This window comes from Heptranchias perlo, chromosome 4 (genome assembly GCF_035084215.1).
Source record: "Heptranchias perlo isolate sHepPer1 chromosome 4, sHepPer1.hap1, whole genome shotgun sequence".
In the NCBI taxonomy this organism is placed as follows: Eukaryota; Metazoa; Chordata; class Chondrichthyes; order Hexanchiformes; family Hexanchidae; genus Heptranchias; species Heptranchias perlo.
The window spans coordinates 42,584,141-42,600,160 of NC_090328.1; the positions used below are offsets into that span (position 1 = coordinate 42,584,141).

General features: G+C 45.5%; 1 protein-coding gene across 1 annotated transcript in view; it reads left to right on the forward strand.

Annotated features, from left to right (window-relative positions):
- Nucleotides 1-16,020, forward strand: part of adgrv1 (adhesion G protein-coupled receptor V1) — a 507,287-nt gene that overhangs the window by 405,409 nt on the left and 85,858 nt on the right. The window contains exon 84 of the mRNA XM_067982173.1: nucleotides 11,212-11,390. Coding sequence (XP_067838274.1) covers nucleotides 11,212-11,390 — 179 coding nt within the window. The remainder of the gene's footprint in view (nucleotides 1-11,211; nucleotides 11,391-16,020) is intronic.

The following is a 16,020-nucleotide window of genomic DNA, read 5'->3' on the forward strand; positions in this document are numbered from 1 at the left end:
AGAGGGAAGTGGAGGGGTTTAGGGAAGAAATTCCAGCGCATGAGGCCTAAGCGGCTGAAGGCATGACTGCTAGTGATAGGGTGAAAGAGGCGGGAGGATGAACAAGAGGATGGAGTCAGAGGAACGGAGAGTAAGGCGGGGTGGTTGTGGGGCTGGAGGAGATTACAGAGATAGGATGGGGTGAGGCCATGGAGAGATTTAAATGTAAGGATGAGAATTTTAAATTTGATTTAGTGGGGGACCAGGAATCAATGTAGGTCAGCGAGGATGGAGTGATGGGTGAATAGGACAGCGTGGGAACAGAATTTTAGATGAGTTGTAGTTTATGGAGGGTGAAGGATGGGTGGCCGGCTGGGAAAGCATTGGAATAGGCAAGTCTGGAGATAACAAAGACATGGGTGTGCATTTCAGCAGCAAATGGGCTATGGCAAGGGCGGAGATGGATGAGGTTACGGAGGTGGAAGGAGACAGTCTTTGTGATAGAATGGATATGAGGTTGGAAATTCAGCCCAGAGTTGAGCAGGATGCTGAGCTTGCAAACAGTCTGGTTTAGTCTGAGACAGTGGCCAGGGAGGGGGGATGGAGTCAATGGCAGGGGCTGATGACAACGACTTTGATCTTCCTAATGTTTAGCTGGAGGAAATTATAGCTCATCCAAGATAATTGGCTATTTAACTACCATTAAACTGAATTTGAAATTCCTCTGCAGTATAGCATTTAAGAGAATCACGTCATCTCTTTTAACAAAAAAAATTAAAGAGAAAGCAAATTTATAATTTTTACTGAATCTTTCAATTCAGCTCTCATACTGTTGTGTACTGTTCCAAGCTAGTTTCTCAGGAGATATCAACAGTTTAAGCAAAAATATACAACATATCTATAGAAACAAACAGAACGCCCCCTCGGCCCCCCCACAATGATCCTAATGAATTTTGAATGATATAATTTTTAAAATCAGGCTAGAGACTTAGGCCAGGCTTCTGCAATCTGTAATCCCGCCCAAAATTGAGCCCAATTACAGCAGAGAATGACTGTAATTCAGGCGGTGAAGCCTTCCGCCACCTCACTGCCCCAAACAAGATACCCCTCCATCTACCCCTGATGCTGTCTGCTCCATCCCCACCCATGGAGGTGAGGGGGCAAGGCAGGGTGTGGATACTTGGCTGATTTTCCTTGCATCCTCCTGTATTACTGCTTCTCGGGGCCTCCATGGGGAAGGTGGCGGTAGGCACAGGAAATGGCGGTATTGGCCTTGAGGTGATTCGTAGAGGCGGAGGCCTTGTAGCGGCCTCCCCTCTCTACATTCTGTCCCCTCTGCAAGGCCCATAAGGCTGCAGTTCTTGCCATTTTTGAGGCACTTCTGCCCTTTTAAATCTGTCCCCATCAAATATAGTGCTGCAGCAACGGCCCTGTTGCACCACTATTGGCACTTCCCTCAGGGTCAATGGTAGGCTTGTTCTTGGAATTGGTATTCCCATCATGCAATGATAACAAGCCTCAACCCATGGAAATTGTTTGGAGTTGAGGAGGATTTGGAGGGGGTGGGCAGGAATCCTGCCTCGCTGGAACTCTGCCCCAAAGAGAATAATCCTGGTTTTACTCTTTCACCTAACAAGAGACAGAAAGTAAATTGCTTTTTCTATGTGTTCATTTTTTTTATTGTTGAAACCTACGGGCTAATTGCAGCATCCTGCACCCCCAGCGGGGAAGCTGCATTCAAAGGAAGTATGGGTGAGGGTTAGGACAGGATCACTGCAACCCTGATTCCTTGACCTGCACTCCCTGCAAGCAAAGCTCCTCGCTGGGAAAGTGGGATCGCAGAATAGATGTCTTAATTAGACATGATGAAGCCAATGCAAGCCTGGATGCTGATTTTGATTTGGATTCTGACTCCCCTTGTATTCCACTTCCTGATTTCCATAGAAAATGTAGATGCACGTGTAAGTTTCTGGGTCAAGCACTGAACTATAGTGGACCCAATCTTTCAGGACACACGAGATAGAACAAGAGATTGAAAACTGAGAGTGAGTGAGAGAAGGCAACTGCCTCCCTGCTTTGCAGATTTGTAATTTTTATGCACTGAAAAAGTGACAAATCAGAAAAAGACAGCAAAAAGTCTGGCTTCTGTGGTTCACTCTCACCTCCACCCCTAAATTTTAGTTTTAATTGTTAAAAGAGCATTGTCTTCATGAAAAGAGCCACAAAAGCCATGTGTCACTTTTGTCAACAATATCATGCACAAGTAACACAAAAATGTATTTCTATTACATTTACATCATGTCATTTTATAAGAACATAAAAAATAGGAGCAGGAGTCAGCCATACAGCCCCTCGAGCCTGATCCGCCATTCTACCTCGACTCCACTTTCCTGCCCTATCCCCACATCCCTTGATTCCCTTAGTGTCCAAAAATCTACCGATCTCGATCTTGAATATACTCAACAACTGAGCATCCACAACCCTCTGGGGTAGAGAATTCCAAAGATTCACAACCCTCTGAGTAAAGAAATTTTTCCTCATCTCGATCCTAAATGGCCGACCCTTATCTTGAGATTATGACCAGTAGTCCTAGACTGTTCAGCCAGGGGAAGCTGCCTTTCTGCATCTACCATGTCAAGCCCTCTAAGAATTTTATATGTTTCAGTGAAATTATCTCTCATTCTTCTAAACTCCAGAAAATGTAGGCCCATTATAGGCCTAAATATAGGCTCATGGGACAACCCTCTAGACTCAGGAATCAATCTAGTGAACCTTCATTGCACCCCCTCTAAGGCAAGTATATCCTTCCTTGGGTAAGGAGACCAAAACTCTACACAGTACTCCAAGTGTGGTCTCACCAGAGTCCTACATAATTGCAGCAAGACCTCCTTACTCCCTTGCAATAAAGGCTAACACACCATTTGCCTTCCTAATCGCATGTTAACTTTCTGTGATTTGTGTACAAGGACACCCAAATCCCTCTGACTACCAACTTTTCTTAGTCTCTCACCTTTTAAAAAATATTGTGCTTTTCTATTCTTCATACCAAAGTGGATAATTTCACATTTCCCCACATTATACTCCATCTGTCACCTTCTTGCCCACTCATTTAACCTGTCTACATCCCTTTGCAGCCTCTTTGTGTCCTCCTCACAGTTTACTTTCCCACCTAGCTTTGTATCTTGAGCAAACTTGGATACATTACGCTCGGCCCCGTCATCTAAGTCATTGATATATATTGTAAACAGCTGAGGCCCAAGCACTGATCCTTGGCACCTCACTAGTTACAACCTGCCAACCTGAAGATGACGCCTTTATTTGTACTATATTTGTAAATAAATGAAGATCAAAGGAACACTTTTTTCATAAAGATAATACTTGAGATTCAATCCCATTTTAGATCAAATATTTCTGTGTTAAATAGGAATTAATCTTAAGAGTTTGTGTACATTTTTTTTGAAGTTCAAAAATTCCAATGCCCTTTTGGCAGTACTCAGAGCTTCCAAAGACCATTGTCTTTGGAAAATTGCAAAGATCACTGACTGGAATTATATCAATGAGTGCATATTACAAGAGTTGGAACTCCAAAGTAAATGCATGGTATTCAATAATATGAGTGATATTGGGTGTACACAACGTAATTATTTTTTATATTGAGTTACAGTCAAACCTGCAATAAATTGTCTCTCTGATTCATCATCCATCAGTCAGGGAAGGGGCTCAGACTCTTAGCAAGAGGGCTTATTTTTCCACTCTCATGAGTCTGTAGTAATAAAATGTTACATTATCAAGTTACTCACAACCTTACGTAGTATGAGACAAATGTGAAAAGATTAAAAATGTGAAGAAGTTACTAAAAATTCACAGGTTACGATCCCAGCCGCTGGACTGGGATCAGACCCATCAATCATCTTCAGCGCTGACTCCACTTTTGTCTGTGTGATCAGTGGGAAGGCACTTAATTACCATGGGGCAGGTACCACATGCGTAACTTTGGGCTCATTTCTGGCACCTGCCTTCCCATGGCTTCCAGAAACTCTGGTGCCTGCCCGCCTACCCTCATCCGGTTGGGGAGGGTGGGAGGGGAGGGGTTACCCAGGCCCTTCTCGCCAATCCCAGTCACATTCCCTTCAGTCCCCTAAACAAGGGAGCCAATCTACAAGAAGTCAAAAAAACTGTCTTCTTTTGGTGGTTCAGGCCTTTTGCCTTACCCAGACTCTACCAGTGTTGCCCACATGAGCCCTTGTGAAGGTCAGTGCACCTCCGCTTATTCAGCATACTGGTATCCACTGATAATCTGGGTCCATGTCCAGCCTGGGAAGTGGGAACTCCCCATGTAAGGAGTCCTGACCCTAGCCGTCACTTGTAAGTGCTGGACAGAAATTCAGCCCCGTAAAAGGCAACCAAGAAACTCCCAGAAATAGCAATAAACTTCAACTGGGTCACCACCATTTTCCTGGAGATTCTGCTGCAGTTGTGGTGGGAGATTGGTGGAACCCTCAAGATATTTTGAGGTCACCATGTTTACGTGAATATCTTTGAACATACTCTTTCCCCATTTTTGATATGACAGAAGCACGTTTCAGTAGTTAATTGATGAAAGTACAGAGGAAAATTGGAGTTGTCTGGATCATTAGAGAAAGCAAAAGCTGGTCTGAAAGGATAGCTTGATCATTTCATCTCCACTGATTTCTTATGCACCCATCAAAGGAATTGAAAATGTCAGCCCTGCAGCTAGAAAACATTTCCACCGAAAGTTGCTTGATTGGTATTCACTCCTCGATGAACTTTAGAACTACACATGAAGCAAAACATGGGCACTATTTTACATGGTCATATTTATTAGCATTTTGAAGTGGTGCATCCAGGATGGCTCCTGGGCTGGCTGCTCCCTAAGGAGCTCCTTGCTGTGCAACTCTATCCATATTCCCGCTCTCTCCCCATACCCCTTGATGCCTTCTAGAAATCTATCTCCTTCATAAATATATTCAGTGACTTGGCCTCCACAGCCTTCTGTAATAGAGAATTCCACAGGTTCACTACCCTCTGAGTGAAGAAATTTCTCCTCATCTCAGTCCTAAATGTCCTATCCCATATCCTGAGACTGTAACCCCTCATTCTAGACCCCCCAGCCAGGGGAAACATCCTCCCTGCATCCAGTCTGTCGAGCCCTGTCAGAATTTTATACGTTTCAGTGAGATTTTTTTTTATTCGTTCATGGAATGTGGGCGTCGCTGGCAAGGCCAGCATTTATTGCCCATCCCTAATTGCCCATGAGAAGGTGGTGGTGAGCCGTCTTCTTGAACCACTGCAGACCGTGTGGTGAAGGTTCTCCCAAAGTGCTGTTAGGAAGGGAGTTCCAGGATTTTGACCCAGCGACGATGAAGGAACGGCGATATATTTCCAAGTTGGGATGGTGTGTGACTTGGAGGGGATCGTGCAGGTGGTGTTGTTCCCATGCGCCTGCTGCCCTTATCCTTCTAGGTGGTAGAGGTTGCGGGTTTGGGAGGTGCTGTCGAAGAAGCCTTGGCGAGTTGGTGCAGTGCATCCTGTGGATGGTACACACTGCAGCCACGGTGCGCCGGTGGTGAAGGGCGTGAATGTTTAGGGTGGGGGATGGGGTGCCAATCATGCGGGCTGCTTTGTCCTCGATGGTGTCGAGCTTCTTGAATGTTGATGGAGCTGCGCTCATCCAGGCAAGTGGAGAGTATTCCATCACACTCCTGACTTGTGCCTTGTAGATGGTGGAAAGGCTTTGGGGAGTCAGGAGGTGAGTCACTCGCCACAGGATACCCAGCCTCTGACCTGCTCTTGTAGCCACAGTATTTATGTGGCTGGTCCAGTTAAGTTTCTGGTCAATGGTGACCCCCAGGATGTTGATTGTGGGGGATTCGGCGATGGTAATGCCATTGAATGTCAAGGGGAGGTGGTTAGACTCTCTCTTGTTGGAGATGGTCATTGCCTGGCATTTGTCTGGCGTGAATGTTACTTGCCATTTACCAGCCCAAGCCTGGATATTGTCCAGGTCTTGCTGCATGAGGGTGCAGACTGCTTCATTATCTGAGGGGTTTGCAACTGAACACTGTGCAATCATCAGCGAACATCCCCATTTCTGACCTTATGATGGAGAGAAGGTCATTGATGAAGCAGCTGAAGATGGTGGGGCCTAGGACACTGCTCTGAGGAACTCCTGCAGCAACGTCCTGGGGCTGAGATGATTGGCCTCCAACAACCACTACCATCTTTCTTTGTGCTAGGTATGACACCAGCCACTACAGAGTTTTCCCCCTGATTCCCATTGACTTCAATTTTACTGGGGCTCCTTGATGCCACACTCGGTCAAATGCTGCCTTGATGTCAAGGGCAGTCACTCTCACCTCACCTCTGGAATTCAGCTCTTTTTTCCATGTTTGGACCAAGGCTGTAATGAGGTCTGGAGCCGAGTGATCCTGGCGGAACCCAAACTGAGCATAGACATCAGTGAGCAGGTGATTGGTAAGTGCCACTTGATAGCACTGTCAACAACACCTTCCATCACTTTGCTGATGATTGAGAGTAGACTGATGGGGCGTTAATTGGCTGGATTGGATTTGTCCTGCTTTTTGTGGACAGGACATACCTGGGCAATTTTCCACATTGTCGGGTAGATGCCATTGTTGTAGCTGTACTGGAACAGCTTGGCTAGAGGCGCGGCTAGTTCTGGAGCACGTCTTCAGCACTACAGCCGGGATGTTGTCGGGGCCCATAGCTTTTGCTGTATCCAATGCACTCAGCTGTTTCTTGATATTATGTGGAGTGAATCGAATTGGCTGAAGACTGGCTTCGGTGATGGTGGGGATATCGGGAGGAGGCCGGGATGAATCCTTCACTCGGCAATTCTGGCTGAAGATGGTTGCAAATGCTTCAGCCTTGTCTTTTGCACTCACGTGCTGGACTCCGCCATTATTGAGGATGGGGATGTTTACAGAGCCTCCTCCTCCCGTTAGTTGTTTAATTGTCCACCACCATTCACGACTGGATGTGGCAGGACTGCAGAGCTTTGATCTGATCTGTTGGTTGTGGGATCGCTTAGCTCTGTCTATAGCATGTTGCTTCCGCTGTTTAGCATGCATGTAATCCTGAGTTGTAGCTTCACCAGGTTGGCACCTCATTTTTAGGTACGCCTGGTGGTGCTCCTGGCATGCTCTTCTGCACTCCTCATTGAACCAGGGTTGATCCCCTGGCTTGTCGGTAATGGTAGAGTGAGGAATATGCCGCGCCATGATGTTATAGGTTGTGCTAGAACACAATTCTGTTGCTGCTGATGGCCCACAGCGCCTCACGGATGCCCAGTTTTTAGCTGCTAGATCTGTTCTGAATCTATTCCATTTAGCACGGTGATAGTGCCACACAACACATTGGATGATGTCCTCAGTGTGAAGACGAGACTTCATCTCCATGAGGACAGTGCTGTGGTCACTCCTACCAATACTGTCATGGACAGATGCATCTGCGACAGGTAGATTGGTGAGGACGAGGTCAAGTAGGTTTTTCCCTCGTGTTGGTTCACTCACCACCTGCTGCACGCCCAGTCTGGCAGCTACGTCCTTCAGGACTCGGCCAGCTCGGTCAGTAGTGGTGCTACCGAGCCACTATTGGTGATGGACATTGAAGTCTCCCACCCAGAGTACCTTCTGTGCCCTTGCTACCCTCAGTGATTCCTCCATGTGGTGCTCAACATGGAGGAGGACTGATTATCAGCTGAGGGAGGATGGTAGGTGGTAATCAGCAGGAGGTTTCCTTGCCCATGTTTGACCTAATGCCATGAGATTTCCTGGGGTCCAGAGTCAATGTTGAGGACTCCCAGGGCCACTCCCTCCTGACTGTATATCACTGTACCGCCACCTCTGGTTGGTCTGTCGTGCCGGTGGGACAGGACATACCAAGGGATGGTGTTGGATGAGATATTTTATACGTTTCAATAAGCCCGCCATATAAACTCCCCTATGCATATTCATGCCGCCGCCCTCCCGACCTTGCCATCTCACGTGACCTCTCTGTTCCCATCGTGTCAATGACGGATAAGGCCATCTCTGATCACTTCCTTGTCGCCCTCTCTATCCATATCCCCCTTCCCCCTCCCAAAATCACTTCCTTCTGTATTCCCCCCCTGGAAAAAACTCTCCCCAGGTCACTTACAACGATACTTTCAAATTCCCAACTGTCTAGCCTTTAGCCCTCCATTCACCACAACATTTCTGCAGCCACCGAGCTGCTCAGTCACACCCTCACCGCCACCTTTGATGCCCTTGGCCCCATTAAAACCATTACTCTCTCTCACCCTGGTCGTTCCCCCTGGTCTGGCCCTTGTCTATGCTCCCTTAAGTCCACGGGACACAGACTTAAACGGTTATAGCGGACAACTGGTTTAGCCTTTCATCACCTGATCTGTTTGGACCACATAAAGTACTGTTGGGTCCTGCTCTCCTCTGCCAAAACTGCTCACTATTCCATGATCATCCTGGAATGCAAACATAACCCCCGCTTCTCTTCACTACGAACCATCTTCTTAAACCCCTCTCCTCTGCCCCCTACACCCTCACCTCCAATGAAAAGTGAGAGGAGTTCCTCGGCTTCTTTGTCACTAAGATTGAGACCATCGTTGAGCTGCCCCTGCAGCTTCCTTCCCTTGCTGTAGCCCACCAAGCCAAATTTCCCCTACGGTTCCCCCCTGCCCTAGCCCTGAACTGGCATCTTTCTCTAGTTTCTCTCCTATCTCTCCTCTCTGAGCTCAGCTTGACCATGAGACCCACCTCCTGCTCCCTGGACCTTATTCCCACTAAACTGCTGAGCACCCAACTTCCTTTCCTGGCCGCCATGTTAGCTGATATTATTAAAGGTTCTCTCTCCTCAGATACTATCCCCCTCCCCTTCAAATCTGCCAACATCACACCCCTCCTCAAAAAAAACACCCTTGACCCCTCTGTCCTTGCAAACTAGCACCCCATTTCCAACCTCCCTTTCCTCTCCAAAGTCCTTGAACGTGTTGTTGCCTCCCACATCCATGCCCATCTTTCCCGCAACTCCATGTTTGAATCCCTCCAATCAGGTTTCCGCCCCTGCCACAGTGCTGAAACGGCCCTTATCAAAGTCACAAATGACATCCTATGTGACTGTGACGATGGTAAACTATCCCTCCTCATCCTTCTTGACCTGTCTGCAGCCTTTGACACGGTTGACCACAACATCCTCCTCCAACGCCTCTCCTCTGTCGTCCAGCTGGGTGGGACTGCTGCCGCCTGGTTCCATTCTCTTCTATCCAATTGTATCCAGAGAATCACCTGCAATGGCTTCTCTTCCCATTCTTGCACTGTTACCTCTGGAGCCCCCAAGGATCTATCCTTGGCCCCCTCCTACTTCTCATCTACATGCTGCCCCTCGGCAACATCATCCAAAAATGTAACATCAGATTCCACATCTACGCTGACGACACCCAGCTCTACCTCACCATCACCTCCTTTGACCCCTCCACTGTCTCTGATTTGTCACATTGCTTGTCTGACATCCAATACTGGATGAGCAAAACTTTCTTCTACACTGCTCATTGAACCAAGGTTGATCCCCTGGCTTGTTGGTAATGATAGAGTGAGGAATATGCCAGGCCATGAGTTTATAGATTGTGCTGGAATACAATTCTGCTGCTGTTGATGGCCCACAGCGCCTCATGGATGCCCAGTTTTGAGCCGCTAGATCTGTTCTGAATCTATCCCATTTAGCACGGTGATAGTGCCACACAACACGTTGGGTGATGTCCTCAGGACTGACGCCATTGTCTTTCGTCCTCGCCGCAAACTCCGTTCCCCAGCCCCCGACTCCATCCCTCTCCCTGGCCACTGTCTGAGGCTGGATCAGACTGTTCGCAATCTTGGCATCCAATTTGACCCCGAGATGAGCTTCCGACCACATATCCGCTCCATCACCAAGACCGCTTACTTCCACCTCCTTAACATTGCCCGTCTCCGCCCCTGCCTCAGCTCATCTGCTACTGAACCCCTCATCCATGCCTATGTTAACTCCAGACTGGCCTCCCATCTTCCATCCTCCATAAACTTGAGCTCATCCAAAACTCTGCTGCCTGTATCCTAACTCGCACCAAGTCCTATTCTCCCATCAGATTCCACATCTACGCTGACGACACCCAGCTCTACCTCACCAACACCTCCTTCGACCCCTCCACTGTCTCTGATTTGTCACATTGCGTGTTTGACATCCAATACTGGATGAGCAAAAATTTCTTCTACACTCCTCATTGAACCAAAGTTGATCCCTTGAGCTCATAAACTTGAGCTTATCCAAAACTCTGCTGCCTGTATCCTAACTCGCACCAAGTCCCATTCTCCCATCACTCCTGTTCTCGCTGACCTAGATTTGCTCCCGGTCTGGGAACGCCTCAATTTTAAAATTCTCATCCTTGTTTTCAAATACTTCCATGGCCTCACCCCTCCCTATCTATCTCTGTAACCTCCTCCAGCCCTACAACCCTCCAAGATCTCTGCGTTCCTCCAATTCTTTCCTCTTGCGCATCCCTGATTTTAATCGCTCCACCATTGGCGGCCATGCCTTCAGCTGCCTAGGCCCTAAGCTCTGGAATTCACTCCCTAAAACTCTCCATCTCTCTACCTCTCCTCCTTTAAGACGCTGCTTAAGGCCTACCTCTTTGACCAAGCTTTTAGTCACCTGTTACCTCCTTGTGTGGCTCGGTGTCAAATTTTGTTTGGGAACGCTGCTGTGAAGTGTCTTGGGACGTTTTACTACATTAAAGGCGCTATATAAATGCAGGTTGTTTTTGTTGTTGTTTGGATTTGGATGCTGCCCCAGAGCAGGGCTGTATTATAACCCAGCCATTAGTGGCTGTGTTACGCTTCAGACTTTCTTATTGCAATTATAAATAGTGTAAACAAACATTTTTTATTTTAGTGAATTACATATTTTTAAAATTAAAAACAAAACAAAATTAGTGATATAAAATCGCTGATATAACAAAATCATCTTTGTGTCAATGACACACCAGCAATAAAGCACAAACTTAATTGATTTTTAGATCAGAGTATTTTTGCCTTTATGTTCACTGTGGTGGAAGCCACTTTATGTAAAATAAAATACAAACTGGGAGAGTGTAAACGTGTATGTGATTGCAGTGGGTACAGCGTGTAATCATTGCACTTAACTGAATATTCCTTCTCTTCCCTTTAGTCCGTCAATTTCTGGCAAGTGCTTGTGATGAATGATGAACACACAGATCGGCGCTACTTGCTCTTCTTCATTCTGAGTTGGGGTTTACCTGCCTTTGTCGTGGCCTTACTTGTAATTATCCTGCGAGGAGCCTATCACTGGACTATGCAGGAAGTCTATGGCACTGTATATGGTGATGTGTAAGTATTGCAAGTTACGAAAGCCTTACCAAACCTGTTAAGTTGCAAACCTATGTCATGTCCCGATTATTAGGCATCTTTGAAATTGTCAAGTTATGGCTTACCTTCATTTTCAGAAAGTTCAATGAGGGTGAATGAAACAAAAATAAGAAAAATTCTGGGAGCACTTAAGGTGTGTAATAACTTTGCTTTGCTTTTTCATATTCAAGCAATATCTGTGATACACCCGAGCTCCCAGCTTAAGACATGAATTAAATTCCGCTGTTGAATTTAAAGCTTTGCTCAGCCATGACTGTAACTTCCTGCAATAGGACAAGGTGGCGATAAGTTTTGTCAGTACTTTGTTGCTTCTAGAATTAGGCCAAGAGTTATTTATACTAGTTGGTAAAGAATTACCCACTTCCTGTTTGTACTTTAGCATGCATAGATACGTCAGTTAAATATCAGATCATCTTGGTCTGCTTCTCAGCCTGTTCCTTGCCACCCTCCCCCACAGCCTCACACACAAACATGTACAAACACATGCGCACACACATCCTCCTACAATCTTTTTACAGAAATTTTACATATTACAGTTCTAGTACAAGGAAGTTTGACTAAGAACGTCCTCAGAACATCAAAAATTGAAAAAGAACTAGTTTAAAAGGAAAGTATTGTCATCAGAACCTTTTTCTAAAGTCAGACTTCTTGAAGGAATTCCAGTTAACTTTGACATTTAAAAAACACTATCCATTCTTAATGATTTTTTGAATAGAAAACATTTGGCTTAAACAATCACATAATTCGTGGACTTCCTCTCCAGTATTCTCTGAAGATGTTAACTTATCCTGGAGTAAAGCTGTATAGATGGGAGCACTTAAAATATGTAATAACTTTGCTTTGCTTTTTCATGATGTGGAGATGCCGGTGATGGACTGGGGTTGACAATTGTAAACAATTTTACAACACCAAGTTATAGTCCAGCAATTTTATTTTAAATTCACAAGCTTTCGGAGACTTCCTCCTTCCTCAGGTAAATGTTCCTGAGGAAGGAGGAAGTCTACATTTACCTGAGGAAGGAGGAAGTCTCCGAAAGCTTGTGAATTTAAAATAAAATTGCTGGACTATAACTTGGTGTTGTAAAATTGTTTACAATTGCTTTTTCATGACAGCTATCCTCTGGTACTGTTCATCACCCATTTTTTATGTGTGAGTTTAGACAGTGAGGCCTAGAAATTGGGCTGCATAGCGCCCGTTTTTCAGGTGCTACACGGCCTCCTAAGTCCATAAAATGGTGGGCAGTAAGTGCGCCACCCTCCATATTGGGTACGGAGAAGCAAGAGACGTCCTTTACCCATGCCTGAAGCAGGCATTAGGCACTTTGCACAAGCAAATAAGGGGCCTAACGCCTGCTTGAGGTCCCCGCTACCACATTGGTTTGGACTGAGGCTGCCAGCACTATAGCTAGCTGCACTCAGGAAAACCAAACCTACAGATCGCCTGCATATCCATGACTCCTCTGACCCCACCATTCATGCACAGGGTAAGTACCCTGCGTTGGGGGAAAATGGCTGCACCTGAAATTCTAGGCCTTACTGTTGGTATGCTATTAGACCATGGATGCTGTCCTCATCTGATCACGCAAGATTTTTCATCAGTAGTCAATCGAAAGTGATCAGGAGTGGGATCCAAGGCTGGTTTTTTCTTTCCTTCATTAGCCCAGGAATACTGATATTAATTGTAGAATTGTTTGCGCCACCCTAGCTGAGATTAACCAATTTAGCACAGAGGAAGGATCAAGCCAGGACCTTCTCAACTGAATCATTGGATCAATAGGATTTACTTTTAAATGTTTATTTATATTACTGTGGGCTATGAACCCTGATGCACAGGTCTCACACAATCAGTGGCACTCCCCAGTGTAAATTTCCCTATGTATCTTGTTCCAGCTGCAGTGAATGTCTCCTTTTTCATCAGTCTCTGGATCTGCTGTCAGTACAACCTCCTCTGTGGCTCCAATTAACCTGCAGAACACCACCAAGTAGATTTCAAATATAAAAACGGGAGAGCAACACAGGAAAATTGACAAACATGGGATTGGTTTCCAAACTTATGGCCACAATATACAGCTCTGTCTATCCACCATCATCCTTGATTCCATGATCACCTGTGTTATCAGACTGCCTACCTGACATCAAGTCGTGGATGAGCCAGAACTTCCTCCAATTTAAAATTGGGAAAACCAAAGCCATCTTTTTCAACTCCTACCAAAATCTTCATACCTTTGTTTCCAACTCTGTCCCTTTATCCGGCTAGAAGAGCAAGGGAGCTCTCCCCGGTGCCCTGGCCAAAATTTACCCCTGAACCAACACCATTAAAACAGATTATGTGGTCATTATCACATTGCTGTTTGTGAGACCTTGCAGCGCAAATTTGCTGCCGCATTTCCTACATTAAACTATGACTACACTTCAAAAGTTCTTCATTGGCTGTATAGCGCCTTGGGTTGTCCTGTGGTCATGAAAGAGGCCATATGAATGCAGGCCTTTCTTTTTTCCCTTTACCTGGCAGCTCACTCAGGCTGAACCAGGCAGTATACGACCTGTGTTTATCGCCAAGTCTCCGAGAAAACCTAACGCTCAACCTTTCTCTCTCCTATGGGACATCTTATTACATCTTATTACAATACTTGTTGGTTTGGCTTCATTCTCTTAAGACCCAGACTATTCTGAGCCACAATGTAAAAATGCCTTAAAATGCTGTAAGAGTTACCATACTCAGCACTGTGATGGAGCTAAACTAACACATACAGTTGCAGTGCCAATGCTCATGAAAGCCCAAGAGATTAATGACTGTAGCTGCCAGCGCATTTTTGTGCAGCTGGCAGCAACACCAAGATAAACTTGCCAGACTCACTAATGCCAGCAGCCAGGAAAAATGTGTCTTCCCCAGCTGCTGGCCTAAGTGAACCCTACAAATTTATTTTGCTATTACCACCACAACACCAACATGCTGGGAGCCCACAGCACTAGTACAATATAAAAGCAGCTTGTACATATTGATGCTAATTCAGCTCAGATTGAAGGGCTAAATGTCTGCTCCAAATTAGGTTATCAGCACTCAAAATTCAAACAAAAATATTGAAAAATTAGATCGAAATAAGCAGAAAAGAGATGTTATTTATTCAGAATTCTTCACATTCATTTGATTTTTAAAAGCAATACTGGTGCCAAGGTCTCTGCAGCAAATTTTCTCCTGGTTTTCAATTTAAAAATGTCATAATCTAGTCAGGAGGGGACAGAAATTGGGAAGGGAGCTGTCCTTCCGTTTATGGTGGCGGTGGTCACATTACATATGCATGAGCATGTTATAACACCATGCAAATTAGGTAAATACAAATTTACTGTCATTTGTGCCCTAGCAACACTGAATGCAAAGAATATGTGTGCATCCCTAACATCTATTGTGTGGGTGAGTGGGATTAAAATTTAAAAGGCCAGGTTCTTTACTACAGTTGATTGTAGATCAATCAATTAAGTAAAGAAATGAGTCTATTTTAAAAAAACAGGTGATTTTCTTTTAGTTTTATGCATATTTTTGGGTAAACCAAGGCGCTGCACATATTAAATCCGCCTCACGTAAGATGGACATCCCAGCTGCACCATAAATGGTGTGGGCACTTGCCCAAAATACTTTAATACCTCTGTCTCTGGGAAATGGGAATGGGGTCAGGGTACAACTAGTGAGCCAGTGAAAGTGCTGCCTTACCATACTTATAGCAGCAGAGTGGAACCAGAAGAAATTCTGTTTTTAGGTGTCTAATTTCACCTGTTTTCTCACAATCAAGGTAACAGAAAATTGAGGACACTACTAATTTGTGTGACATTATCACATTGTGGAGATGCCGGTGATAGACTGGGGTTGACAATTGTAAACAATTTTACAACACCAAGTTATAGTCCAACAATTTTATTTTAAAATCCACAAGCTTTCGGAGGCTTCCTCCTTCCTCAGGTGAATGTGAAACTGAAATCATCGAACCTATCGCATTTATAAATCACAGAACAATGCCTGGTGATTACAGAGAGTCTTTTGAACTGCCCGTTGCCAAGGCAACCAAAGTGTTCAGACAGATAGGTGTTACCTACAGGCCCACCGAATATACAAACGGCCAGAACTAAAAAAACAGATGATGTGGAGATGCCAATTAAAAACAGAGCGAGAGAGGTAGAAACATAGAAACATCCGAAAGGAAAAGACAGCAATTGACCCGTTATATTAAAAACAGATAACATTTGTTCGCTGGTGGGGTAACGTGTAGCGTGACATGAACCCAAGATCCCGGTTGAGGCCGTCCTCATGGGTGCGGAACTTGGCTATCAATTTCTGCTCGACGATTTTGCGTTGTCGAGTGTCTCGAAGGCCGCCTTGGAGTACGCTTACCCGAAGGTCGGTGGCTGAATGTCCTTGACTGCTGAAGTGTTCCCCGACTGGGAGGGAACCCTCCTGTCTGGCGATTGTTGCGCGGTGTCCGTTCATCCATTGTCGCAGCGTTTGCATGGTCTCGCCAATGTACCATGCTCTGGGGCACCTTTCCTGCAACGTATGAGGGAGACAACGTTGGCCGAGTCACAGGAGTATGAACCATGCA